This window comes from Heterodontus francisci, chromosome 8 (genome assembly GCF_036365525.1).
Source record: "Heterodontus francisci isolate sHetFra1 chromosome 8, sHetFra1.hap1, whole genome shotgun sequence".
NCBI classification, from domain to species: Eukaryota; Metazoa; Chordata; class Chondrichthyes; order Heterodontiformes; family Heterodontidae; genus Heterodontus; species Heterodontus francisci.
The window spans coordinates 27,478,950-27,506,817 of NC_090378.1; the positions used below are offsets into that span (position 1 = coordinate 27,478,950).

The window sequence follows — 27,868 nt, forward strand, 5'->3', positions numbered from 1 at the left end:
GTTGTCAGTTGCAGCAACCTTACCTTCCTGTTCTGCCTGCTGCTGGTATTCAGCCATCATGTGTTGAGGGAAAAGATCCATCCTTAGTTGCTCCCTGTGCTCCTCTTCCTGTGGTATTAGAAAAATTGGGGGGATAACACTCATGTCACTGTAGCTTTGCAAATAATGAAATGAGCAGAACGTTCCAATTCAGCTTTCTGCTGCCAGTCAGTGGAACCATCCAGGCAATGTGCAGTCTTCTTTTCTGTGCCTTAGAAATGCAGCTAGGTTAAGTATCCCACCCACAATCATTTGTCTCCTCCCACCCGCCTTGTAATCCTTCATTGGCCAAGTGGTTTTCATTATCGTTCGAGAAAATGGTGCATGTGAAATTTGAGGTAAGTCTGCCCACCTTCCAACCTCCTCCTGCCACCTTCCAGCCTGAGCCCATCACCCTCCACCCATCCAATGTAACCTTAACCCTTCCCTCCATTACCATTGAACCTCCCAGTACCGTGCAGTGTCACAATCAATTTATTCATGCCATCCTTTCCCCCGTTCCTACTCCTGTTACCATCAAAATGCCCACTCTGACCCTTGCTCCTCCTGAAATCAAACTGAATATTACTGCCGAGTCCCGTTCCCCTCCCTATGATGCCATAGAGTACCCAACCCTAAGTCTCGACCTCTTTTCCCCCTACAGAATCCATTTGCCCCAATTGACTGTGACCGTTCCCTCTGCCAGCCAGTACCCTGAATTGGCCTCATAGGTCCTAGACGTTGACAGTACTCATCCCTCACTTTAGATCCTTCATGTTCTTCTGTTGACTGTAATACTCAACTTTGGTTAAAAAAATCTCACCGTCAGAAATCCGAAAAAATACCTCACGCCTAATTAAATCACCCTGCGCACCACCAAATTCACTCTTGCAGGGACCATAAAATTCCACCCAGTGTGGGATTCTGACTGCTATTTAAGTCTTATAGTGGGGTTCAGAAGCCCGCAGGGAAAATCCTGCCCTTAGTGCTCTGGTTAAAAAAAATACAGTATAGCATTTACTTCCTCTCTGCTTTGCTTAAGGATTCTAAACATTTTGAAGCACTCTAAAGTTTTAATCCTCCTTCCACTATTAATTCTTTCTATTCAGGACAGTTGAATAATTGAGAATCTAACCATCTCCCCTTGACATTCAACAGCATTACCACACTGAATCCCCACTAACAACATCCTGGGGGTTACCACTGAGCAGAAACTGAACTGGATCAGCCATATAAATATTGTGGCGACAAGACCACATCAGAGACTGGAAGTTCTGCAGCAAGTAACTCACTTCCTGACTCCCCAGAGCCTGTCCACCATCTACAAGGCACAAATCAGAAGGGTGATGGAATAATCTCCACTTTCCTGGATGAGTGCTACTCCAACAACACTCAAAAAGCTCGACACCATCCAGGAAAAAGTAGCCCGCTTGATCAGCACCCTACCACCACCTTCAATATTTACTCCCTCCACTGCACAGTGGCAGCAGTGTGTAGCATCTACAAGATGCACTGCAGAAACTTACCACATCTCCTTCAACAGCACCTTCCAAACCCATGACCTCTTTCACCTAGAAGGGCAAGGGCAGCAGACTTGTGGGAACACCACCACCTGCAAGTTCCCCTTACTTGGAAATACATCTCCGTTCCTTTACTGTCGCTGGATCAAAATCCTGGAACTCCCTTCCTAACAGCACTGTCGGTGTACCCGAACCAGATGGACTGTTATGGTTCAAGAAGGCAGCTCACCACCACCTTCCCAAGGGCAATTAGGGATGGGCAACAAATGCTGGCTTTGACAGGGATGCCCACATCCCATGAAAGAATTTTTTTAAATCAACTACTCAGGCAACACTGCACCCATTTATCCATTTTGAATGGATGCATGATTCCACTATATATTAGGATTACCCACTAAAGGTTTTGGAGCATGAGAGAACCTTATGATCCCAACAGATGAAACACTGAAGGTCCACTAACAGTGTGATGAAAGCATATAGAGTGTTAGTGATAAAACCATGAACACTCTGCTTAAAATATACAAGGCTGCAATAGAGTACTGTGTTGAGTTTAAGTCCTCACACAAGGCAAAGAATATGGAGGCCCTGGAGAGGCTCCAAAGGAAGGCAACCAAAATAATAGATAGTCCTTAGATATCACAACAGACTCCAGGAATTAATGTTTTTCAATTGGAGAAAAGTAGACAAAGAGGAGATATTACTGAGGTTTTTATAAATAAAAGGATAGATTCTGTCTGAATGGAGAAGTTATATGCACTATATAGGAATTATAAGAACTAGGATAGAAGATGTAAGCAAAGTAGCTTGATGTCAGGAATTATTTCTTTTTATAATATAATTATGGATGAGAAAGGCCATTTTGTCAATCATAATTCATCTATCCAGGGAGATCGAAACTTTCTCCCTCCCCTTCTTTGCATCTAATAGTTTCTTAAATTATTACAGGGTATTTGCATCCACTGCTCTATCTGGAAATATATGGCATATGTTGATCTTTGTGGTGAAGAAGAATTTCCTAAAATTACTTTTTACTAGTTTGATGCCATATCTCCTAATTCTACTTTGACAGCTTATCTTGAAGTAATATACTGGATTAACTCTTTCGACACCCATAACAATCTTACATACCTCTGTAACATCACTTCTCAGATGCCTCTTTCCTAGGCTGACAAGCCCAAGTTTCTCCATTCTTTTCTCACAAAACCCTGACACTAATGATTAGTTAAGATGCTCATCACTGCACTGCCCCAGTGATTAAATATCTCTCCTGTTTCATGGTGAACAGAAGCAGATGCAGTATTGAAGGTGAGGTCGGGCCATAGCACTATAAAGCTTGATCAATACCTCCTCGATCTTATATTGTACCGTGTCAGCTATATGATTCAAAATCCTATTATCTTTGTTGATTGCTGGTCTAAGACGAAGATCCTCTCAGTCTCATTCAGCTAAATATGTAGCTAGTTTGACATTATTTATGAAACATGCATGCCATATTTTCCTTCCTATGTGACGCATTTCACGGCATTAAATTCCATCTGCTTTTGTTGTACCCACTTACATATTTTGACCAACTTATTCCATAATTTCTGAGCTGCCTCTTTCAATTCCACTGTCCCTCCTAGTCCCATACCCTCTGCGAGCATGACCATGTTGCACTGAGGTTCTAAGTTCAGATTATCTATGTAAACATTTATTAGAAACAGCACCATGCCCTGAGGCACCTCAGACCAATACTCCGACCATTAGAACAGGAATAAGCCATTCAGCCCCTCAAGCCTGTTCCGTCACTTCAACTCCATTTACCTGGGTTAGCTTTATTCTCCTTGATACCCTTACTTAACAAAAATCTATTGATCTCAGTTCTTGAAAGTTTCCACCCACAGTCTTTTAAGCCACAGAATTCCAGATTTCCGCTAGCTTTTGTGTGGAAAAAATACTTCTTGATTTCCTTTCTAAATGGCCTAGCTTTTATTTTAAGATTATGCCTCCTTGTTCTTGATTCTCGCTTCAGAGGAAATATTATCTCTGTCTCTACCCTATTGAATCCTTTTACCATTTTTAACATCTTGCTGTGGAGTATCCGCTGGGGTGCGATCAGCAAAATTCACCCAGAATGTGCTGGACACTGCATCGGTTTTGCCAAGGTGAAGTTACACTGAAGTTTCTGGGAAAACACATTGAAATGAGACTGAAATAAAATCACCCATGAATCAGCATAATCAAGCCGTGTGGAGTAGGATCCCCAGGAAATGAGCTATTCTTCAACTTTTTAAAATTAATTGCTCTATGATAGGGCAGGGCAGATCAACTGACTGATTTAATGCTGCAGGTCTTACTTTTTAATTGGCTTCAATTGACTGGTCATTGCTGTCTTCAGTCAACCAATTACTGCAGCAAAGCAGAACACACCTGTGTGGATTCAATTAACTGCTGCTCACAAGTCATATGTAGCAAGGGCAGATCAATTGACTGAATTTAAATTAAAACTTAAAGTGATTGCAGCAGCAGGAGAAGCAGACCCGGGTCAAGCTGCAACAGATTGTGGGTCCAGGTCTGGTCATTAACATTGGATTCACGTAACCACAGGTCCTTTACACACAAAATTCTAGGCATAATGTAATGAACACCCAAGAATGGTGAAAACCCGCCATTCCAACCTGGGAGTGTGGTCAGTTTTGTGGGCAAGGACAGCTTTGGGAGAATGGCTTGTTGAACCTGCGTAGAAGAATATAGCAATGTAAAGTGATTAAGGGCACAAGTCAGTTACACTTAAAATTCTTCAATTTTTAGCACAATTTCTTTCGATTCTGCCCAGATGAAGCTGATATGCTGAACTCCAGGCCCTTGATTAGATCGCTGCACAATCTTCTATAGTCAAGGGAATTCAAGCTAAGCTTATACAACCTGTTCCCATAACTTAACCTTCTAAGGCTTGGTATCATTCTGGTGAATCTACACTGCACTATTCCAAGGCCAGTACATCCTTCCAGCGGTTCCGTGCCTAAAGCTGAACGCAGACTCCAGGTAGAGTATGTTCAAGGCTCGATACAACTGAAACATAATTTCTTCTTCTTTGTAATCCACACCCCTTGTGATTTTCCCCCTCATTTCAGCATAACTCCTCGAGCAAATAATTGTTCTTTCCTACACTTCAACCAGTTCCTTATCTATTCCCAAGGTTTATCCTGAATCTCCATAGCTTTGAATTACAATGGTCCCTGGTACCTGTTTGATTGCTTCTGAATGTTGTACAGGAATTCCAGTTTCTCCTAAATTAGTCTAAGGTTTTTTTTCTCAGGTTTTGTTACCCCTCCCAAGAGATTGTGTGATTGAGATTTGGATTGATGATGCATATGAGCTGCACCATGTTTTGATAGGGTGGACCTGAAAGACCAAATAGCCCTCCTTTATCCTTTTTTGTGTGTTTTGCAAGCTTCTCTGCAGCATCTTGACTTGTACATTCTAGCTGATTAGGGAAAAAAATTCTCACTGCCTGATAGCCTAACTTAAGAATTAAAAGAAAGTACTGAATATGAATAGGGGCAATTAACCTATTCAATTAATCCATTCATTCCACAGACCATGTTTAATGTGATCCATCATCGACTCAACTCAATGTGTTCATCTGACATAGACACTTTTTTTCTCCCTCAATCTTAATGATTTAAAACTTGGGGGGGGGGGGTGAAATTCTGCTGGTAACACTATCACATAAAATTCCTATGCATGCTATTTCAATAATCTTATTAACGTGTTTAAAATAAACAGATCAACAACTCCCTTCATGTACAAGTAGTAATTTTATGAGATTACACAGCTGGCACAGAGCTTCACCTGATTGGAACACATACAAGGAATTTGGGTGTCTGCTCCATATGATTTTCTGTCTATGAATAGACTTTTGTAAAAAAAAAAGTTACAATGTCAACCACAGTTGGGGGTGGGGGGGGATCCTCGGTTGAGGGGCGGCACAGCGAGGCAGTGGTTAGCACTCACAGCACCAGCGACCCGGGTTCAGTTCTGGGTACTGCCTGTGCGGAGTTTGTAAGTTCTCCCTGTGACCGTATGGGTTTTCGCCGGGTGCTCCAGTTTCCTCCCACAGCCAAAGACTTGCAGGTTGATAGGTAAATTGGCCATTGTAAATTGCCCCTAGTGTAGGTAGGTGGTAGGAGAATTGAGGGAAGGTGGGGATGTGGTAGGGAACATGGGATTAATGTAGGATTAGTATAAATGGGTGGTTGATGGTCAGTGCAGACTCAGTGGGCCGAAGGGCCTGTTTCAGTGCTGTATCTCTCTATGACTCTATCACTAGAAGCTATATTCAACTTGGAGAAAGATGGTAACAGGCTCATTCTACTTTAAATGGAATTGAAATTGCACACCTCTGATTTATTTTTACAAAATTGTTTGACACCAGATTACAGAAAAACATTTTAAAGACTTTTGTAGTCTCAGTATATTACGATTGAAAATCGGATTTTGCTTCTGATTTGAACACAACAGGAAAACAACATTTTTTGTCAGGTGCAAAAATCATAAAATTCTGTTTACAGTTCTGTTAAGGTTTAAATGTACTTAAAACACAAAGCAAAAATTCCATAAATTGATTTACATATCCAAACAAAATACACGTGGTAAGTTTCAGATAAATATCAATTTTCAAGTTTCATGCACTAAATAGTTGAATAACAAATTGCATAAACTCTGAAATGTAACTAGGACCATCTTCAGTATTGGGTGGCATCTGAGAGACCTGGGTTTGATTTCAGCCCAGACCGATATCTCCTCTTTCTGCTTTCTGTTAAGGTTCTATGCAAAATTGTGCTGGCAGTTTCAATCCAGCTCCTACATAAAATGAGTTTGGCACTTTCAACCCAATTCCAATTGGTCCTGGATTGAATGCACAAAGCTGCCATTAGTTATTCTGCCACATTTGCAGATTTTCCTTTCTGTTTTATTAATTTGTCACTATATGGCAATCACGCTCAGTGTAGCACAAAGTTGTCTGTAAAAGGCATCTTGCCAGGTGTAAAGTAAACCACCCTTCACACTACAACTACACAATAACTCAAAATGGTCTGATTTGGGAGCCAAAATTAGCAGATGATGCGAAGGTATGTTCCTGTAGCATTGTAGAGGGAGGTTTACTCTGCATTTGACCTATGTTATACCAGGCCTGGAAAATCCAATGAACTTCTGGGTGAAAAAGAAAACCTGTGTAGAATATGAATAATGAAATCTTCACACACTGCTTTTCATGTCCAAGGAACTTTCTCTGGGGAAGAGTTTACTTCTGAACACACTTCCTGTCACTTTTCCACTATAAATTCTTTCATTCACAATTATAATAGAAATTACCTATGCAAACGTGTTACACTAATTATATCGTCCCACGAGTGGTGTATCTCCTAGCACCTCAGCCTTTACTGCAGAGAGGCTCATGTGCTCCAATCAACCAAGGGCAGCACAGTGGTTAGCACCGCAGCCTCACAGCTCCAGCGACCCGGGTTCAATCCGGGTACTGCCTGTGCGGAGTTTGCAAGTTCTCCGGTTTCCTCCCACAGCCAAAGACTTGCAGGTTGATAGGTAAATTGGCCATTATAAAATTGCCCCTAGTATTGTTAGGGGAAGGTGGGGATGTGGTAGGAATATGGGATTAGTGTCGGATTAGTATAAATGGGTGGTTGATGATCGGCACAGACTCGGTGGGCCGAAGGGCCTGTTTCAGTGCTGTATCTCTAAATAAATGAACTCTACATCTCTTTCCTAAAATTTTGCTACTTAACTCTTAACATATAATATAAAATCAGGGTATTAAATAAAAATGACAGAAAACATGGCCCTGGTATTTATGGAGCGTTTGGAGCTGAGGGGTAGGGGTGGGAGAGGAGTTATGGACAGGAAAGCTGGAAGTACAGGTTTCCCAAACAAGGACATCTTTAAAATTTTTCCCCAGGTTTCCCCCCTTGATAGCCAGCCTGATTGATATGTTAGGTTGGAGGAAACACTCCTGCCCCTCCTGGCCCAACAAGCAGTGCTGTCAAGGCACTCACCTTATGGATCCAGTCCTTCTCGCTGCCTTTTACCTGCCTGAACGCAAAGGCGGCCAATGCCGGCGAGGCAGCCTCTGGGAAGATTGCGCCGGTGGATGCGCTGCTGGAAACTGCAGGCTTGGGACCCCCATTTGATTCCGCTGTCGGGGTCCCGAAGCCTGCAGTAAAATCCAGCTCATTGTGTCTGTGCCGGCTCTTCGGTAGAGCTGTCTAATAAGTCGCACTACCATGTTGTTTAGTTTAGTTTAGAGATACAGCACTGAAACAGGCCCTTCGGCCCACCGAGTCTGTGCCGACAATCAACCACCCATTTATACTAATCCTACACTAATTCCACATTCCTACCACATCCCCACACCACCTACCTATTCAAGGGGCAATAGCTAATGTCCAATTTACCTATCAACCTGCAAGTCTTTGGCATGTGGGAGGAAACCGGAGCACCCGGAGAAAACCCACGCAGACACAGGGAGAACTTGCAAACTCCACACAGGCAGTACCCAGAACTGAACCCGGGTCGCTGGAGCTGTGAGGCTGCGGTGCTAACCACTGCGCCACTGTGCCACCCTACATTGTCTCCCCACATTCCTATAACTGTTTCCCTTCAAGTATGTATCCAATTCTTTTTTGAATGTTACTATTGAATCTGCTTCCACCACCAATTCAGGAGCTGTATTCTAGATCACAACAACTCACTGCGTAAAAAAAATATCTTTCCTCATGTTGCCTCTGGTTCTTTTGTCAATCAACCTAAATCTGTGTCCTCTGGTTACTGAGCCTTCTGCCACTGGAAACAGTTTCTCCTTATTTACTCAAGCAAAACAATTCATGATTTTGAACACCTCTAACAAATTTCCTCTCAACCTTCTCTGCTCTAAGGGGAACGACCCCAGCTTCTCCAGTCTCTCCGCATAACTGAATCCCCTTATCCCTGGTACCATACTAGTAAATCTCTTCTGCACCCTCTCTAAGGCCTTGACAGTCTTCCTAAAGAACTGCCCAGAACTGAACACAATACTCCAGCTGAAGCCTAACCAAATGTTAATCTAGATTAATTTTTATAAACTATGACTTATGTAAATTCCTAAATAACTTGAGGTGCTGTCTTTTGAACAGCTTAGTTGATGATCTTGCTCATATCCACATACTCAGAAAATGTACATAAAAATATATTTGGAAATATCAAACCTAAAATAAATGATAACGATTGTCTGTTGCCATTAAATGTCCTCAAATATTATAGTAACTTTATACGTCATTACCGCTGCAGAGGTAGACTGCAAGTTGACCTTCTACTCTTTTGTCTTGTGTTGCCTACCTTATCGAGGGAGAATGTTTTTGTCAGAGCAAAGGCCCAACCTTCCTCAAACGCTCTTCGAATCATTGCTGCATTGGTCGTTGGAGGAGCACTGGCCAAACCAAAAGGATGCAGAAATTTCAGCCCAGCCATCTCTACACTGATGTCCACGAGATCAATAGGTGTGTAGAATAGAGGGAGTTCAGGTTTTTCAGAAATGAGACAATCATGTAATGACTGCAAATTGAAAAAGGAAACGCCGAAGTTAAAAAGAGCAACATAAAATAACAAAGTATGGTTTTGAAGTAATTTTAAGTTTAGAAACAAAATGCTTTTTCATTTATAGTACAATGCTGTACCAACTCCCAAAATGCTCATAATAAATAAATCACAGTGAATGGATCTTAAATATAATTTTGCTTTTACACTTGAAAAAGAATCAACATGTATGTAAATTATGGTATTTTACAACGGCCAAACTTAAATCATAATAAATAATAAACAATACACCAAAGGTACAGTATTCCATGTATGTTTCGTGATTTCCAAATCATTATCTGAAGGCAGGATCTAACAGTATCAAGCTGTGTTGTGCTTCTTTTGGGCCTCCTTATCTCGAGAGACAATGGATACGCGCCTGGAGGTGGTCAGTGGTTTGTGAAGCAGCGCCTGGAGTGGCTATAAAGGCCAATTCTGGAGTGACAGGCTCTTCCACAGGTGCTGCAGAGAAATTTGTTTGTTGGGGCTGTTGCACAGTTGGCTCTCCCCTTGCGCCTCTGTCTTTTTTCCTGCCAACTACTAAGTCTCTTCGACTCGCCACAATTTAGCCCTGTCTTTATGGCTGCCCGCCAGCTCTGGCGAATGCTGGCAACTGACTCCCACGACTTGTGATCAATGTCACACGATTTCATGTCGCGTTTGCAGACGTCTTTATAACGGAGACATGGACGGCCGGTGGGTCTGATACCAGTGGCGAGCTCGCTGTACAATGTGTCTTTGGGGATCCTGCCATCTTCCATGCGGCTCACATGGCCAAGCCATCTCAAGCGCCGCTGACTCAGTAGTGTGTATAAGCTGGGGATGTTGGCCGCTTCAAGGACTTCTGTGTTGGAAATATAGTCCTGCCACCTGATGCCAAGTATTCTCCGAAGGCAGCGAAGATGGAATGAATTGAGACGTCGCTCTTGGCTGGCATACGTTGTCCAGGCCTCGCTGCCGTAGAGCAAGGTACTGAGGACACAGGCCTGATACACTCGGACTTTTGTGTTCCGTGTCAGTGCGCCATTTTCCCACACTCTCTTGGCCAGTCTGAACATAGCAGTGGAAGCCTTACCCATGCGCTTGTTGATTTCTGCATCTAGAGACAGGTTTGTGTTGTGCTAACATTTAAATATTCATTAACCCATTACCTTGTGTACAGACCTAACTAATTCTGGCAGCCGGACTTGTGATCTACTCAAATAATTACAGCAGCAGCATTATTTTATTAAAGCATTTTGTAATTGCTACAATACTCTTAACACAGGGCAATTGTTTAAAATTGTGTGATTTAGCATACTTTTGATTTAATTATGAACACCTAAAATTAAAATAAGCAGATATATTTAAGTGCAAACAGAGCAACATTCTCTAATACAGCTGGAATTGTGGGCAGACAGTTGATCAGTATAACAGATGCTAAATTTCTTAAGACTCCTGTAGAGTTACGAAGCAGGAAGCTGAAATAAATGTCAACCATTGCTGTCAGTGTAAAACATTAAATGGAAGCCTGCACCATCAAGCTGCCCATCCCTTTACCCTTCTCCTAAATCCAAGTAGCAGTTTCAGTATATTACAGGGAATGCTAAATGGATGAATGTATCATATTATATTTTCATTTCCGCAGAATATCAAAGGATTGTAAAGTATAACTCCTGCTTCAATATAATCTAGTACAAATTTATCATGTTATTGGTGGATGGAGAACTGAGATAGACATTTTTGTAATTGTTATATTGCTGAGATTGTACAATCCAGATACCAAATTACTATAATTCACAATAAATGATTTCTTAAGAGTTGTTTTCAGTTCCTTCCCCACCCCCACCCAAGAACTAAAATTTCCAATGTCCAAAATAAATGATTAAACAAAGCAACAATTCAGAAATTACATATTGCACAAAAACATGGCTATTTTTTTCACTGCATTATCTTTTGTATTTTAATACCTTCTTTAAAGTTTTCACTCAAAGACCTGAGACTTTACCTTTTTGCACTTTCACCCCAATATCTGTTCTTCGAATAATTTTGCAAATAAATAGAGGGTGAAATTTAAAATCTTTGTTTATTTAAAGTAATATATATATATATATATATACACACACACACACATACATACTTTTTTTTAAAAAAAAGCTGTATATGTGCATGGATAAAAAATAATAGGTGTTCTGATTACACCTCTGTTGTAGCTGTTATTTTGTGTTCTTTTATCGATGAAAAATGGTGCGGAGTTACAATATTTTGATGGTATTGAAGCTTAAGATGACACAGCGATCATTTCTAATGTTATGTGACCATCAATTAATTGAATCCAAGCCCTTTATCAATCACAGATAAGGCCATCTCTGATCTCTTCCTTCTATCATTCACCACCCACATCCCCCTTCCACGCTCCAACCCTACCTCCTTTTATGTGTGCCCCTGGAAAAAAAACTATCTCCCAATTTATGTGTAACTGCATTTTCCAGATCCCAACTTTGACCCTCCTTTCACCATGACATTTTGCCGCAATTGATTTGCTAAACCTCACCTTTACCTCCACTTTGATGCCCTAGTCCCCAATAAAACCATTACTCTCTCTCACCCTGGCCATTCCCCCTTGTATCACCCTCCTCTCCACTCCTTAAGTCCAAGGGAGGCAGGCTTGAATAGATGTGGCGGACAGTTGGTTTAGCCGTTCACTGCCAAATCTAACTGGACCATGTAAAGCACTATCAGGTCCTGCTCTTGTTTGCTAAAACTGCTTACCATTCCAGGATCATCCTGGAATGCAAAGAAAGCCCAAACTTCTTTTCTTTACTGCAAACCATCTTCTCAAACCACTCTCCCCATTCCCTCCACCCTCATCTCCAACAATAACTGCAAGGAGCTCATGGGCTTCTTTGTCACTAAGATCGAGACCATCTAATTAGCTGCCTCTGCTGCTTCCCTCCCTTCCACTAGCCCACCGGACCAATGCCTCCAAAGCTTCCCCAAATTCGTTAGCTCTGAACTCGCATCTTCCTGTAGTTTCTCTCCCATCTCCCCTCATGCCCTTTCCGAGCTCATGTTGCCCATGGGACCCACCTCCTACTCCCTTGATGCTATTCCCACTAAACTACTGACCACCCAACTTTTTCTCCTGGTCCCATGTTAGCTAATATTGTTAACAGTTCTCTCTCCTCAGGTACTGTTCCTGTCTCCTTTAAATCTGACGTTATCACCCCTCTCAAGAAAGCCTTCCTTGCAAACTACCATCCCGTCTCCAACCTCCCTTTCCTCTCCAAAGACCTTGAACTTGTTGTTGCCTACCAAATTCATTAATATCTTTCCTGAATTCCATGTTTGAACCCTTTCTGTCAGGATTCTGCACCTGCCACAGTATTGAAATGGATCATACCAAAGGCACAAATGACATCCTATGTGACTGTGACAAATGTAAACTTACCCTCGTCATCCTTCTTGACCTGTCTGCAGCCTTTGACATGGTTGACTGCAACAACACTCCAACACCTCTTCTCCATCATCTAGCTGGGTGGGACTGCACTCCCCTTGTCCATTCTTATCTATCCAATCGTAACCAGAGTATCACTTGCAATGGTTTCTCTTGCCGCACCCACACCGTTACCTCTGGTGTCTCCCAAGACTATATTCTTGACCCCATCATCCAAAGACAAAGCGTCCATTCTCATATGTATATTGACATGCACCTGAAGGCTATGGACCAGGCGCTGGAAGGTGGGATTAGATTGGGCAGCTAGTTTTTTCGGCTGGCACAGATGCAATGGGCTGAATGGCCTCCTTCTGTGCCATAATTTTTCTATGATTCTATGGTTCTAACACCAAGCTCTACATCATCACAACCTATGTCAACTCCTTTATTGTTGCTAAATTATCAGACTGCTTATCCAACACCCAGTACTGATGAGTAGAAATTTCCTCCAATTAACTATTGGGAGGATTGAAGCCACAAACTTCGTTCCCTAGCTACTGACTCCATCCCTCTTCCTGGCAACTAACTAAGACTGAACCAGGTTGTTCATAAGCATATTTGACCCCAAAATGAGCTTCCAACCACATATCTGCACCATTTCTAAGACCGCCTATTTCCATCTCTTTAACCTAGTCTGATTCCGGCCCTGCCTCAGATCATCCCCTGCCAAAACCCTCATCCATGCCTTTGTTACCTCTAGACTTGACTATTCCAATGCATTCCTGGATGGCCTCCCACGTTCTATGCTCTGTAAACTTGAGGTGAACCAAACTCTACTGCCTGCGTTCTTACTCGCACCAAGTCTTGTTCACCCATTACCCCTGTGCTTGCAGACCTACAATGGCAATGCCTCGATTTTAAAATTCTCATTCTTGTTTTCAAATCCCTCCAAGACCTCATTTTTGCATGATTGCCTTTAAGAGTGATATCCCTTTAAGGTCTGAGTATGCTAATGAGCTAAGTACCAGAATACAGTCATGTGACTACAAGCCTGAGTCACTCTACAACTGTAACACCCATAGAAAGGTCTGTAAATAGTTAGCTCTGTACTGTATATAATAGCTTAGTTTTAATAAATGTGTTTGAGATCTTCAGCATGACTGGACTCCATGCATTTCGTTTATGTTGTATCAGACACATAAATAACTCATTATATGGTGGCAGCTGTGGTGGGAAGACCAAGTCTAAGATTGAAGACCACAGGTCAAACAGCTGTAAAACCTACCCTTCCTGCAGCCAAAAGAGAGAAAGTTCCATAGAAATACTGGCCCCAACAGTAGAAAGAAAAAAAGACTTACCTCCAGCTGCAGAAGACAGGGCACAGAATGAAAGGCTGCAAGTAAATTGGGTGAGTGACTGTGCCGACGGTTGAGGAATCCCAATGAAAAAGAAACAGCTCTGAAGTGCTTAAAAATTGATTTTTTTCAAAAGCTCTGTGTAAAACAAGGGGGAAGACCCGACTCCGCTCTCAGGCTGATCGAGGTCAACGCCATTACAGGAGGTGCCCGATAGCAAAAAGCACGGGAATCCTCCAATTACTGCAGAGCCTTCATCATCACAGCCAAAGTTTTTAAAACTCATTAAATCACTCAAGCATGAAGAGCTTTCATTCACACAGCCACAGCTATAAAAATACCATTAAGCCACTCAAGCATGAAAAACATAAACAAACTCTAAAAAAAAGCCATTGAACTGCCTAGTGAACATCTGTGAAAACAGACCACCTTAAGTGCTGCAAAAACAAACCCTAGCAAAAAAAAGCAATTGAACTACCGATTGAACAGTTGTGTAAGCAGACAGCCTTAAGCGCTACAAGAAAGATAAATACAGAACACTAGAAAACACCTGTTCCTCTCAATCCAAACAGCCAGTCTAAACAACGGAGAATTTCTTAAAAGGGAAACAGTGCAGAGTCATGGAGCAAGTCTAAAAGCAAGTTTTAAGCAAAAGAACAGCAGGAAGATGGATACCAAATTTCCCAGCATGAACTGGAAGGCCATGGATATCCTATATGAATTCAAACTTTTCAGAGAATGCAGTTATGCTTTACAGACTAAGTGATTGTCAAACCAGAGAAAGAGGCTGTAAAAATACTAACAGCAGTTGGAAATGAGGATAACAAAGAATAAACACTTCTGGCTTTTAAGAAGAGGACCGAAAAGATCCCACAAAGATATGGAAAGTGCTAGAAGATCAGCTCCAATTATGAGTGAATTTTAGAGTTAACCACCGAGAATTGATGTTCTAAAGGCAACAGCCCCAGGAATCAATAGACCAGCTTGTCAGTAGATGCCATTGTAAGGGCAACAAATATGGTTTTTCAGAAACTGAGCAGTCGACCGAATAATGGTGATTGCATCAACACCCATTGAAGTATTCCAGAAAGCCCTCTTGGGGAAAAAGAAAGGTCACAGCATCGATGCACTGTTGGAAGATGGCAGGAAGTATGAAGCCATTGTAGCTGGACAACAGCATCTTCAAGCACTAGTTGCAGCCAACAATATCAGCACCACAACCAGGTTGAAAAGAGCAAGCAAGCTGTGTGGTAAGTGAGGTTGGTCTCACTCACCGCGATGTTGCCCTGCATTTCAAGACCTGTGCAAGGCGTGTGGTGCAAATTGACACTGGGCCCGCCTACGCAAGAAATCTGGATCCAATGACGCAGTCAGAAGTCACAGTAAGGTGCAAACAAACAGAAGGGTGCAGCAACAGGGCAACTGTAGCAATGAGAGCTCCAGAGACCTGTATAAATGCAAGCCGATACACGAAGTCCATAGCGAAACACACCTGAGACAAGACTCAGAGAGAAGCAATTCTCAGCCAAAAGACAAGACTTTTCACATTGCAAACCTGACATATCATGTTAATGAAGTCAAACAACTGGAAACTTTTGCTACCATTAACATTACATGCCCAAAGAAAGCTGGCAAACATACACTCAAAGTTAAGATTGACACCGGAGCTAGTGCAAATATCCTACCAGTCCGAATCCTGAAGGATATGTACCGGAGTTGTTGGAAATCAAGGATACAACTGACAACTGCAAAGCTATCTGCATACAATGGGTCAACTATCCCTTACTAGCAATGCAATGCAGCTATGGTAAGTCGGCATGGAAACTGCAAATATTTTACCTGGTAGACACAAGTGGACCAGTTGTGGCAGGAATACCAATGTGTAAGAACCTCAACATCGTAACTATTTATGAGGTCACCAAGGTACCCATTACAGCAGAAGACACCAAGGGTACCTGCATTGATTCACAGTTCCGCCAGGATCTCAGTGGATCTGGTTTGGAGAGTATCAGTCTCTTCTCAGAGACGCCACACTAACAGAATGAAGATCCAAATTCAGATGGTGAAGCTTCTTTGTCAATAGGCAGCGTTTCTTCGCGCTCCAGCGATGCAGAAGAAGAGATTGACAGTGTAACCACTGAGAAGCAAAGGCTGGCAGTGGGGACCATTGCCAAGGGGAAATCTCCAAGGACTGGAACCCACTCAGACTCTGGCCAGCATCAAATGGTGCAGTCTGGAAATCCAGCAACAGCACAACCATTATTTTCTAGAGAACTGCCAGCACCAATACAAGCCAGAATGGACAGATACCTCCATGAGGCCAAGTACTCTTTCCTCAACAGGTCCTCAGCCTAGAGTCCCAGGCCTTCAGACACGGAGGATGAGGAGAGGCAAAGGCATGCAATGTCCTGAAGAGGCAGAGAAGGAATGAGTTGAAGCACTGTCTGTTGGTTCTTAGAGATGATGTGCCGGAACTTTCCAAGAATGACAAGGCCTCAAAAGTTGTCATCTTGAGAAAAGCAACAGAGTATATTAGCAGGATGAAGGCAGAGCAACTGAAACTGAATGCAGAGAGGGAGAAATTTCAGAAAAAACAGCAACAGCTGAGACACAAATTCTCTGAGCAAGAGTTGTGAAACCACTGAAACGATGTGGACTCTTAAGCTTCATACGAGACTTATCTTTGGAAAGAAAGGGTATGTTGTATGCCTTTAAGAGTGATATCCCTTTAAGATCTTAGTATGCTAATGAGCTAAGTACCAGGGTGCAGTCATGTGACTACAAGCCTGAATCACTCTGCAACCATAACACCTAGAGGAAGGTTCTGTATATAGTTAGCTCTGTATTGTATATAAAAGCTTAGCTGCAATAAACCTGTTTGAGATCTTCAGCATAACTGGACTCCATGCATCTCATTTATGTTGCATCAGACACAAAGAACTCATTACACTCGCCTCTCCCTATCTCTGAATCTCCTCTAGCACCACAACCCCCCAAGATATCAGCACTCCTCTAATTCTGGCCTCTTGAGCATCCCTAATTTGCTCCATCACTGATGGCCGTGCCTTCAGCTGTCTAGAAATTCTCTTCTTAAAACTTCTCTCCCTCTCTAGTTCCCTTTCTTCCTTTAAGACACTCCTTAGAACCTATCTCTTTGACCAAGGATTTGGCCATCTGCCCTAATACTGCCTTATGTGGCTCTATAACACTCCTGTGAAGTGCCTTGGGATGTTTAATTATGTTAAAGGCAGGATACAAATACAAGTTGTTGTTTTGCCAATTCTAACTATAGTACTTAACATTCGCCACAGTGTATGTCCATAAAATGGGGGACATCTTAATAAAATCAAAGGCACCTCACCTCAGGGACCACAGAAATCAGTGCTCTTGCGTATTTACGGCTCCTGTTTGTGCTGAATTGCATGAGTTCAGCTCCTTATGCTTGCTCCGCACGTCACCCTCTCCTATTTAATGGCACTGTTGTTGCTATTCTTTTCCCCAGCATTGTCAAATGGATACTCCAGAGGCTGAGCCATTCTGCCTGCCACTGCTGCTTGATTAGCTCCTCTTGCTGATGACAACCACCAGCCACCCACATGCCTTGCTGGTTTTGCGTCACCCACATTGCATCGTCCTGGACCACTCTGTGGTTATCAAAGGAAAAAGCCAATTGTCGGTGATGCCTTTCCCCATCCCTGTCAGTCAGCCTCTCGACGGCCTTGTATTTATCATTCCCCAATGAATCCCCAATCTTTAACTAATTTTCCCCAGAGAATCTCTCATTTTTAATTAATTAATTTCCCCAGGGAAGGCCCGATCTTTAATTAATTTCCCCCAGAGAATCCCTTATCTTTAATTAATTTTGTTGACAGAAGCAGGGATGTTTATTTAATTAATATTGCTAATGCATAAAGACCCTTTCAATATATTAACGCCAGACTTTATTTTTGTTTTTAAGCTTTCTTCCTAATTTATTTTTCCATTTATTCATTCAGCTTTCTTTAAATTACTTTATTTATTTGGTGCTGTCTCTCCCCATTTTGCATAAGGCTGCTTTGAATTGATGAATCGTCCATTTTCATTTAAGTCATTTTTCTCAATTCCATGTTTGATTGCCTCGTTTTGTCCTACTCCCCTCCTCTTGTCCTTTTCCTTTTTTCGCCATCTTCTATTCACTACCCCCTCTTCCATCCTCTTCCCTGACCATTCTTTCTCCTCTCCTCTATCCATCTTCCCTGCCCCAACTACTCAACCTTTCCACAACCTCTCCCCCGTCGCACTGGTTCCAACAGTGCTGCTACATGTTTTAGCCTCCTAAAGCTGCTAGATCATCTCTGGTGACCTTTCATTTTCTGGATCCTTCATCCTCTAGAACTCTAACTCTCTATGCTCTACACTATCCCTCCACTTACCTCTAGACCTGCTATAACCTTCCCTGTATCGCACCCCGCCAGCCTCCATCCTGCTTTCCCATCCCATCCCTACCGTGCTATACCTTTTCCATCTGCCCGACTATATCCACTACCTTAACAGTTTTACCTCAGCCCTAGTCCAATTATTTTCCACCCTCTAACCCTCTTTGACCTATGTTTAGTCTTGACTCCATGTGTACAATGTTCCAGAAAATCATCTAATAGATTTTAATAAGCATATTAAGCTAATGGAGGCAGGGGGGAGGTGGGTTGGCAGTAAGTAGAGATAGAGAGAGAAGGGAGGTGGGAGGAAAGAGAGATAGAGTAACTTTTGTGTTTTGTGTGACTTCAATTTTGAAGACCAACAAATTCTAATTTGAAACACCTATGAGGCAGCAGGAAAGAGACATGGATAAAAGCAGAGAGAGAGAAAGGCAGATAGCCAATATTTGCAACTAATTGGATTTATTTGCTATTAAACTATATTAATAATATAAAATTAGAGTATTAGATAAAAATAAGGACTAAGTAAATGCTTTTAAAACCAGCGGTGACCTGGTCCAATTATTTCACATCCTCTAACCCTGCTTCACCTTAAAGGTGCACTTGGTCTTGAATCATCATCTGGAACACCCCCACAAACTGAATACTGTACATCGGCCCTGACTACTCCCGGCTTCCCTGGAGCACCTGTCGTGACTTCAGGAGACCAGCGAAATCCACCCAAGGAAGGAAACCAATTAAACCAGGACTTGCCAACCCTGGGAATTTTCAAATCGATGTTGTGAGGAGCTGAAACTTTGTCAGACCCTTACAGAGCTAACGATGTCAATGAGTAGGTGGGCGTATGGGCGAGTCAAGGTGAGCTGAGGGAGGGTAGGGGGCTGAGCCAGTGATTTTCATTTCTCTGGCTCAGGAAGTACTTGTCGCATTAATGGAGACCGGTACACTCAAAGAGGTGAGGTATATTGGTCTCCAGATTGGGGAAAATGGACCCGATCAAAGTGGTGGTGGGGAAGAAGAGATTTTTAAAAAAATTCACAGAAGTGAGGATAGTAGGATGTGAGGGTACTGGAGAAGGAGTTTCTAAGTGTTGGGAGTGCTCATAAGCACATAAAAACATAAGAAATAGGAGCAGCAGTAGGCCATTCGGCCCCTCAAGCCTGCCCTGCCATTCAATAAGATCATGGCTGATCTGCCCCAGACTTCAACTCCTCTTTCATGCCAGCTCCTCATAGCCCTCAACTCCCCGATATTACAAAAATCTATCTACCTCTTCTTTAAATACTTTGTGATCTAGACTCCACAACTCTCTGGGATAAAGAATTCCAGACATTCACGACCCTTTGAGAGAAGAAATTCCTTCGCATCTCAGTTTTAAATGAGTGTCCCCTTATTCTGTAACTAGGTTCCCTAGTTCGAGATTCCCCCACTATTGGGAACATCTTCTCAACATCTACCATGTCAAGCCCCCTCAGAATCTTGTATGTTTCAATAAGATCACCCTCATTCTTCTAAACTTTAATGAATAAAGACCTAACCTGTTTAGCCATTCTTGATTAGTCAACCCCTTCAACCCAGGAATCAGCCTAGTGAATCTCTTTTGAACTGCCTCCAATGCCAGTATATCCTTTCTTAAATACGGGTACCAAAACTGTACACAGTACTCCAGATGCAGTCTCACCAACACCCTGTACAGTTGTTACAAGACATCCCTATTTTTAAACTCCAACCCCCTAGCAATAAAAGCCAAAATTCCATTTGCCTTCTTAATTACTTGCTGCACCTGCATGCTAACTTTTTCTGTTTCATGCACAAGAACACTCAAATCACTCTGTGCTGCACTTTTTTGAAGTCTCTCTCCATTTAAATAATAGTCTGCCTTTTTATTCTTCCTACCAAAGTGCATGACCTCACACTTTCCTACATTAAACTCCATCTGCCAGGTTTTTGCCCACTCACTCAACCTATCTATATCCCCTTGCAGATTCCTTATGTCCTCATCACAACATACCCGCCCACCTATTTTTGTATTGTCAGCAAATTTGGATATATTACACTCTTCCAAGTCATTAATATAGATAGAAAGTAATTGAGGCCCTAGGACTGATCCTTGTGGCACTTCACTAGTTACGTCTTTCCAACCTAAAAAAGACCCTTTAATCCCGACTCTGTCTTCTGTGAGTTAACCAATCCTCAATCCATGCTAATACGTTACCCCCAATACTGTGAGCCCCTTTCTTGTGCAATATTCTTTTATGTGGCACCTTATCAAATGCCTTCTGGAAATCCAAATACACTACATCTACTGGTTCCCCTTTATCAACTCTGCTTGTTATATTCTTAAAGAACTTTAACAAATTTGTCAAATAGGATTTCCCTTTCACAAAACCATGTTGACTCTGATTGCATTAAGCTTTTCTAAATGTCCTGCTATTTCTTCCTTAATAATGGACTCTAGCATTTTCCCAACAAAAGATGTTAGGCTGACTGGCCTATCGTTTTCTGTTTTTTGTCTCCCTTTCTTCTTGAACAGGGGCATCACATTAGCAGTTTTCCAATCCACTGGGAATCTCCCGGAATCCGATGAGTTCTGGAATATTTCGACCAATGCCTCCACTATCTCTGCAATGACTTCCTTTAAAACCCTTGGATGTAGGCCATCAGATCCTGGCGACTTGTCTGCCTTTAGTCCCATTAGTTTGTCAAATACTTTGTCCCTCGTGATAGAGACTGTTACAAGATCATTCCTCCCATTAGCTCCTTGCTTATCTGATATCTGCGGGATCTTTATAGTGCCCTCCACCGTGAAGATCGATGCAAAATATTGGTTTAAATTATCTGCCATTTCCCTGTTCCCCGTTATCAATTCTCCAGTCACATCATCTTAAGGGTCCCACGCTCACTTTAGCTACTCTCTTTATTTTTATATACCCTTAGAAGCTCTTTATGTTTGTTTTTATATTTCTTGCCAATTTACTTTCATAATCAATTTTCTCCCTCTTTATTAGCTTTTCAGTCATCTGCTGCTGGTTCCTAAAAAATTCCCAATCCTCTGGCCTACCACTAGTTTTCGCCGCTTTGTTTGCCTTAGTTTTTGATTGGATACCCTCCTTGACCGCCTTTGTTAACCACGGGTGGTTCATCCTTCTCATCGAGTCCTTCTTTTTGACCAGGATAAATTTTTGCTGAGCATTATGAAATATCTGCTTAAATGTCTGCCACTGCTCTTCCACATAGTCTATCTTCCCAGCCCACTTTAGACAACTCTTTCTTCATACCTCTGTAATTGCCCTGTTTAAGTTGAGGACACTGGTTTGAGACCAGCGTTGCTCGCCCTCAAACTGAATTTGAAATTCTGCCATGTTGTGATCGCTACCCCCTAGAGGATCCTTGACTATGATATCTATTATTAATCCTACATTATTACACATTACTAGATCTAAAATAGCCTGTTCCCTGGTAGGTTCTGCAACATATTGCTCTAAGTAACAATCACTGATGCTCTCTACAAATTCGTTTTCCATGTTACCTCTGCCAATCTGATTTGTCCAGTCTATATGCAGATTATAATCACCCATGACAACTGTAGCGCCCTTCTTACACGCCTCCGTTATTTCCTGATTTATACTTTGTCCTACAGCAAGGCATTAAACAGGAAAACGAACATCATGGGGCAGGACGTCAGAAATGCTCCATCCATCAATATTGGCGACCACGCTCTGGAAGTGGTTCAAGAGTTCACCTACCTAGGCTCAACTATCACCAGTAACCTGTCTCTAGATGCAGAAATCAACAAGCGCATGGGAAAGGCTTCCACTGCTATGTCCAGACTGGCCAAGAGAGTGTGGGAAAATGGCGCACAGACACGGAACACAAAAGTCCGAGTGCATCAGGCCTGTGTCCTCAGTACCTTGCTCTATGGCAGCGAGGCCTGGACAACGTATGCCAGCCAAGAGCGACATCTCAATTCATTCCATCTTCGCTGCCTCCGGAGAATACTTGGCATCAGGTGGCAGGACTATATCTCCAACACAGAAGTCCTTGAAGCGGCCAACACCCCCAGCTTATACACACTACTGAGTCAGCGGCGCTTGAGATGGCTTGGCCATGTGAGCCGCATGGAAGATGGCAGGATCCCCAAAGACACATTGTACAGCGAGCTCGCCACTGGTATCAGACCCACCGGCCGTCCATGTCTCCGCTATAAAGACGTCTGCAAACGCGACATGAAATCGTGTGACATTGATCACAAGTCGTGGGAGTCAGTTGCCAGCATTCGCCAGAGCTGGCGGGCAGCCATAAAGACAGGGCTAAATTGTGGCGAGTCGAAGAGACTTAGTAGTTAGCAGGAAAAAAGACAGAGGCGCAAGAGGAGAGCCAACTGTGCAACAGCCCCGACAAACAAATTTCTCTGCAGCACCTGTGGAAGAGCCTGTCACTTCAGAATCGGCCTTTATAGCCACTCCAGGCGCTGCTTCACAAACCACTGACCACCTCCAGACGCGTATCCATTGTCTGTCGAGATAAGGAGGCCCAAAAGAAAGAAGAAAAGAACAGCAAGGCAACTCTTTGGGGGCCTATAGAGGACTCCTACCCGTGAATTCTTCCTCTTGCTATTCCTTATTTCCATCCAAACTGATTCCACATCACGATTTATTGCACCTATATCACTACTCACCACCGCACTGATAACTTCCTCTAACAAAGCTACCCCACCTCTTTTTCCTTTTTGTCTATTTTTCCAGAACATCGAATACCCTTGAATATTGAGTTCCCAGTCTTGGTCACCCTGCAACCACGTCTCTGTAATAGCTATCAAGTCATACTCATTAGTTCTATTTGTGCCGTCAACTCATCTATCTTGTTACAAATGATAAAGAGCCTTAAGCTTTGACTTTTTGTCATTATTACTAATTCTGGTTCTAATTTCTGCTGCACTCTTCTGCTTAGATTTTCTGCCCCTTCCTGTCACACTTCGATTACCATTCGCCTCTTCACTATCCTGCACCTCTGCTCTCTCATTTCTTTTTAATTTTTTAAACTTCCCTTCAATTGAACCCTCCCCCCCATTAATTAGTTTAAAACCCTTTCTACAACCCTAGTTATACAATTCGCCAAGACACTGGTCCCAGCATGGTTCAAATGAAGCCCGTCCCAATGGAACAGCTCTCTCCTTCCCCAGTACTGGTGCCAGTGCCCCATGAATCGGAACCCATTTCTCCCACATCTATCTTTGAGCCAAGCGTTTACCTCTCTAATCTTATTTACCCTATGCCAATTTGCATGTGACTCAGGTAGTAATCACTTGGAGTAGAATCCCTGATGGGATGGAACAGTGGAGGGAAGGCTGTGGTGTCTGGGAACACTCTTATTGGGGATCGTGTAGCAACGAGAGTTGGGTAGTAGGGCTTGGAAGGGTGGATGAGGGTAGGGGAGACACAGTGTGCAAGCAAAGACCGGCAGTCACACAGTGTGAACGTACTGGGGAGGGAAGGTAGGGTCTGAAACTGGGATGTGGCAATGTTTTGGAGGCCTGGGGTGTGTAATTATTTTTAGGGGGAGGAGTGAGGGAGAATGAAGCCTGTTTTCCATGATTGTTTTCCTGGCATCGAACTGAGAAACCTGTTCTACTTATTTAAAATGTTTAATGAGCTCATATAGCAATAGAAGGCAGTATGCCAGAAAAGCAATTAGTGGGAATCCATTTTTGCAAGATAATGTCTACAGCCAAATTCCTGGCCATCACTAGGGAGTTGGCTTTAAATTCTATAAATCGCTAGCTTGGTAGAAAAGTAGTAAACATTTTCAGGAACTAGAAGTCAGTTCCTGGGCCATTGCCAAGAACACAGCTTGTGATCTGTTCTCAGGGTCAGGACAGCAGCAGAGACAGGAAGGGGGAAATTTATACAGTTCAACCTGGTATGGTAAAGAGGGAGGGAGAAAGATCACCTCAGGGCTCAAGAGTGGAAAAGGCAGAAGAAGCAAGGAAAGTCAGCAGGATGGCGAGGTAGACTAGCAGCCTGATTTTTCTAGTCTTCACAGGGGTGGCAATGTGAAGAACCGAACAGAGATGGGGCTGGGAAGACTCAACTGCAGTTTAGGGAGACAGTATTACCAAAAAGCAAAATGCTCCAGGAAATAAGTGTTAAACTTATAGAAGTGTGCACTGTCTACAAGACTTTTATTCTATTACTTGTTGATCTCCCATGGAAATTCACACAAAGCTGAGAATATGGTCCCTCTTATTTCTCTGTTGCTTTAGTGAGCTAGATTTTCCCACTGGCTTTGAGACCCAGACATCAGGATCAAATGGACATCCTGAGCCCACTCTTGCCGGCAGTGAGACCAGTGGCGCAACCTTCCAGGAGGCAGCCTCTCAATTGGCTGCCTCCACACTCACCATCCAATTAAGGACAGCAGGTAGGCTCACAATGCTGCCGGCCCAGAGGCCTGGCAGCTCTGGAGCTTTGGCATCCCCACCAGATTTGGGCACTGCTGAGGCAGGTTAGGGACTGCAAGGGCACCTCAACATGAAGGTGTGGAAGCAAATAAAAAATGATGCGGGCTGAATCCATTAGGCCCCTCAGAGTAGAGGGGTGTGGTCTTTCCTGCCTGTGGCCCCGTCATTGAGGCATGGAGTCACCGGCTCCAATGGCTTACCACCACTACCCCCCACCCCCCCACCCCCTTCTGTCACCGGAGGTTGCCTCCAATGAGCTGGCGGCCTCCGCACTTGGCGGGGGGATGCTCTGCCAGTGGCAAAATGTTAGCGAGGCCACAGAATCGCCCCTAATTGGGGTCTCAATCATTTCAATTCTCTTCCCAGCCAACCCCTGGGAAAGGTGCCCAGTGGCGGGAATGTATCAGGGAGCTGTCCCGACACGGCTCCCCCTATATTCCAGGTCCCCCCGCCTCCAAGTCCGCCACCACGGGGCTGGGAAAATTCAGCCCAGTGTTGTTACTTCTCTATTTTCTAGTTCTGTCTGTTTCTTTTTTTTCCCCTTAATTTTTTTTCCTTCTTTCTTCCTTTCAGATGGTATGTCATGATGTGCTGGGGAAAGGAGTCAGCAACTCTTATTTGGGATGGGAGATTGTTGAGAAAATGTGACCATCAGCATCTCCCCTTACCTTCCAACTCTCAATCACTTACGGTTTACCTACCCATTCATTCCATTGAACATCTATCCATCACCTTCTTGTACCCATTTCTCCATGTCACACACTCACTCTCAACACTACCTCTATCTTATCCTCTCTGAACTACCTACTCAACCCATTATTCTCCCTTTCCACCTTGCTCTGCTGTCACTCAATGCTGTCCACATCCCCAAGTTCCACTCAATCTTCACAAGAGCAGGAAATGAAAAGCCAGAAGTTGCCTTACCCACTGCCAGTTTCTCTCTAAAATAAAAGCAAAATACTGCTGATACTGGAAATCTGAAATAAAATCAAGAGTATTTGAGTATTTTCAGCATTTCTTGTTTTTATGCCAGTTTCTCTCTTCTCCTCAGCTGCCCTTCCAACTCCACATTCCCACCTGTTTCTCTCAGCTTTGTTTGCTTTCAAAGTTTACATTTTGTTTGCAATCAATTTGCAATTGGGGAAGAAAATTCTTGCTGTCCTTTCTTTCTATTTGTGTATTTGTCTCCCTCTGTTTCTTAAGTGTCAGAATTTAGGATCTGACTCACAGGTGTAAGCCATTAGTATTTCTGGGATAACAAGATATCGGTGAGGTAATTAGCTGACTTTCTTAATTCAACAACTTTTTTGCAAAACTGAAGTAATGTTACATGACGAATGACACGAATTCTCTCCTTCACCCCACCTATCTCTCTCTCTCAGCGCATTCTCTCTCCTCTGATTCCAGTCGTTCTTGCTTTTTAAAGTTAATAGAACACAACAGAAAGAGGTGTGTAATCAGAAGTCACCTCTCTCACAAACAGCTGAATTTTCCCAGCCCTTTGGAGACGGGCTGGGTGGGGGGGGGGGGGGGAAAGAGTGCAATAGGGCGGGGGTAGGCATCGGGAAAGCAGGCTGACACCTTCCTGCTGCCATGGCATATTGCTAGCGGCAGGAACCTTAGTGGCGCGGCCACCCACCTGGTGGCCAATTGAGCCACTTAAGGGCCCATAGAACAACATAAAAACACAGGGTGATGAATATTTGGAATGGAGTGTCCAAGAAGGTGATTGAGTCTGATAACATCAGTCATTTTAACAAGGAGTTGGACAGGCATTTGGTAAGAAAATCACTTATGGAATATAGGAGGTGAACTCTGTTTTTGCATGCTGGGTCTGGTCAGATGGACATTTCCAGTCCTGTAGGTTCCAACATTCCTCTGAAGGTGCCGCGCACCATTACGCAGTTCTATAACTAAAAATAAGGGCAATGTGACTACATGTTTGAATATTAAAGTGTAGTTTGCCACCTACTTGTGCTTACGTTGTTAATTAATGGAACAATTAATAGCAAGTCCAGACATCACGATACAAATGTTATAGTTTGTGATCAGATACTCAAACTATAAAAGGTCAATTTATTTAATGTAAATTAAATACTCAATACAGTTTATATAAGTGTAAGTTATTTCTCTTTCCATCTGTGCTCAAAGAATTATGGAGAATTTGAATTCAGTTATCATGAAGCAGTTCATTTGATCTAAATATGCATCATTCAATTTACTCAAAAAATGGTTTGGATATTCTCCATTGATTCATATCCTCTTCCATTTTCCATTACTGTAAAAATAAAGTGATCTGTAATCTTTTTCTCCTGCTCTGTACAAGAGGTAATTTAATCCGGAAATAAATTCTTAGCCTTCCTTTCAACTGATTCAGACGGACTTAATTCAATAATGAACCAGCAAATGAACTCAGTTATGCTCAAGATGGCACAGGTTTTTATCCAAGAAGGAGAAATGGTAAAAAAAAACAAAGTAAAGTTCAAGGATTCAGTTTCAAGTTGTCCCTAATAAGCTAATTAAATAAAATGCAATCAGACAACTGTCCTTGTAACTTTTTTCTTTTATTTTAGAACATCGTACTCACTCACTCATCTAACATTTGGGTAAACACATTAGAACCATCAGGCTGAAATTTCCCATTCCCACGCAGATGAGGTTGGAGGAGGGGGAAGGCTGGGAAAATAGGGAGGAGCTGTGTCAATACAGCTCCCCAGTGCATTCCCGCCTCCAGGGAACCTTCCTAGGGGTGGGCTGGGAATCGGTTTGGCTGCCCGCTCCACGGAGGCAGGTAGCCAATTAGTCCAATTAAGGCCCCATTAACAGGCCAGTATTTTACTGATGTTGGAGCAGCACCACCCCACCCCCGCCTGCCATGAGCAGAGGCCACCAGCTCAACTGAGGCAGCTACCCAGCCACAGGCCAGGGGACTACTGGAGCCAGAGAATCCATGCCCAATGATGGGACATGAGCAAAAACATTTTCACCCAGAGCGTGGTGGGTGTCTGGAATTCACTGCCAGGAACGAACATACGAACATACGAATTAGGAGCAGGAGTAGGCCACTCGGCTCTTTG

The 27,868-nt window shown here is 43.0% G+C and overlaps 1 protein-coding gene across 4 annotated transcripts in view; it reads right to left on the reverse strand.

Annotated features, from left to right (window-relative positions):
- The window catches only part of LOC137372719 (dihydropyrimidine dehydrogenase [NADP(+)]-like), an 823,566-nt gene that overhangs the window by 308,587 nt on the left and 487,111 nt on the right, over positions 1-27,868 (reverse strand). For all 4 annotated transcript variants that reach the window (XM_068036861.1, XM_068036859.1, XM_068036862.1 and 1 more), the window contains exon 13: positions 8,910-9,125. In XM_068036861.1, coding sequence (XP_067892962.1) covers positions 8,910-9,125 — 216 coding nt within the window. The remainder of the gene's footprint in view (positions 1-8,909; positions 9,126-27,868) is intronic.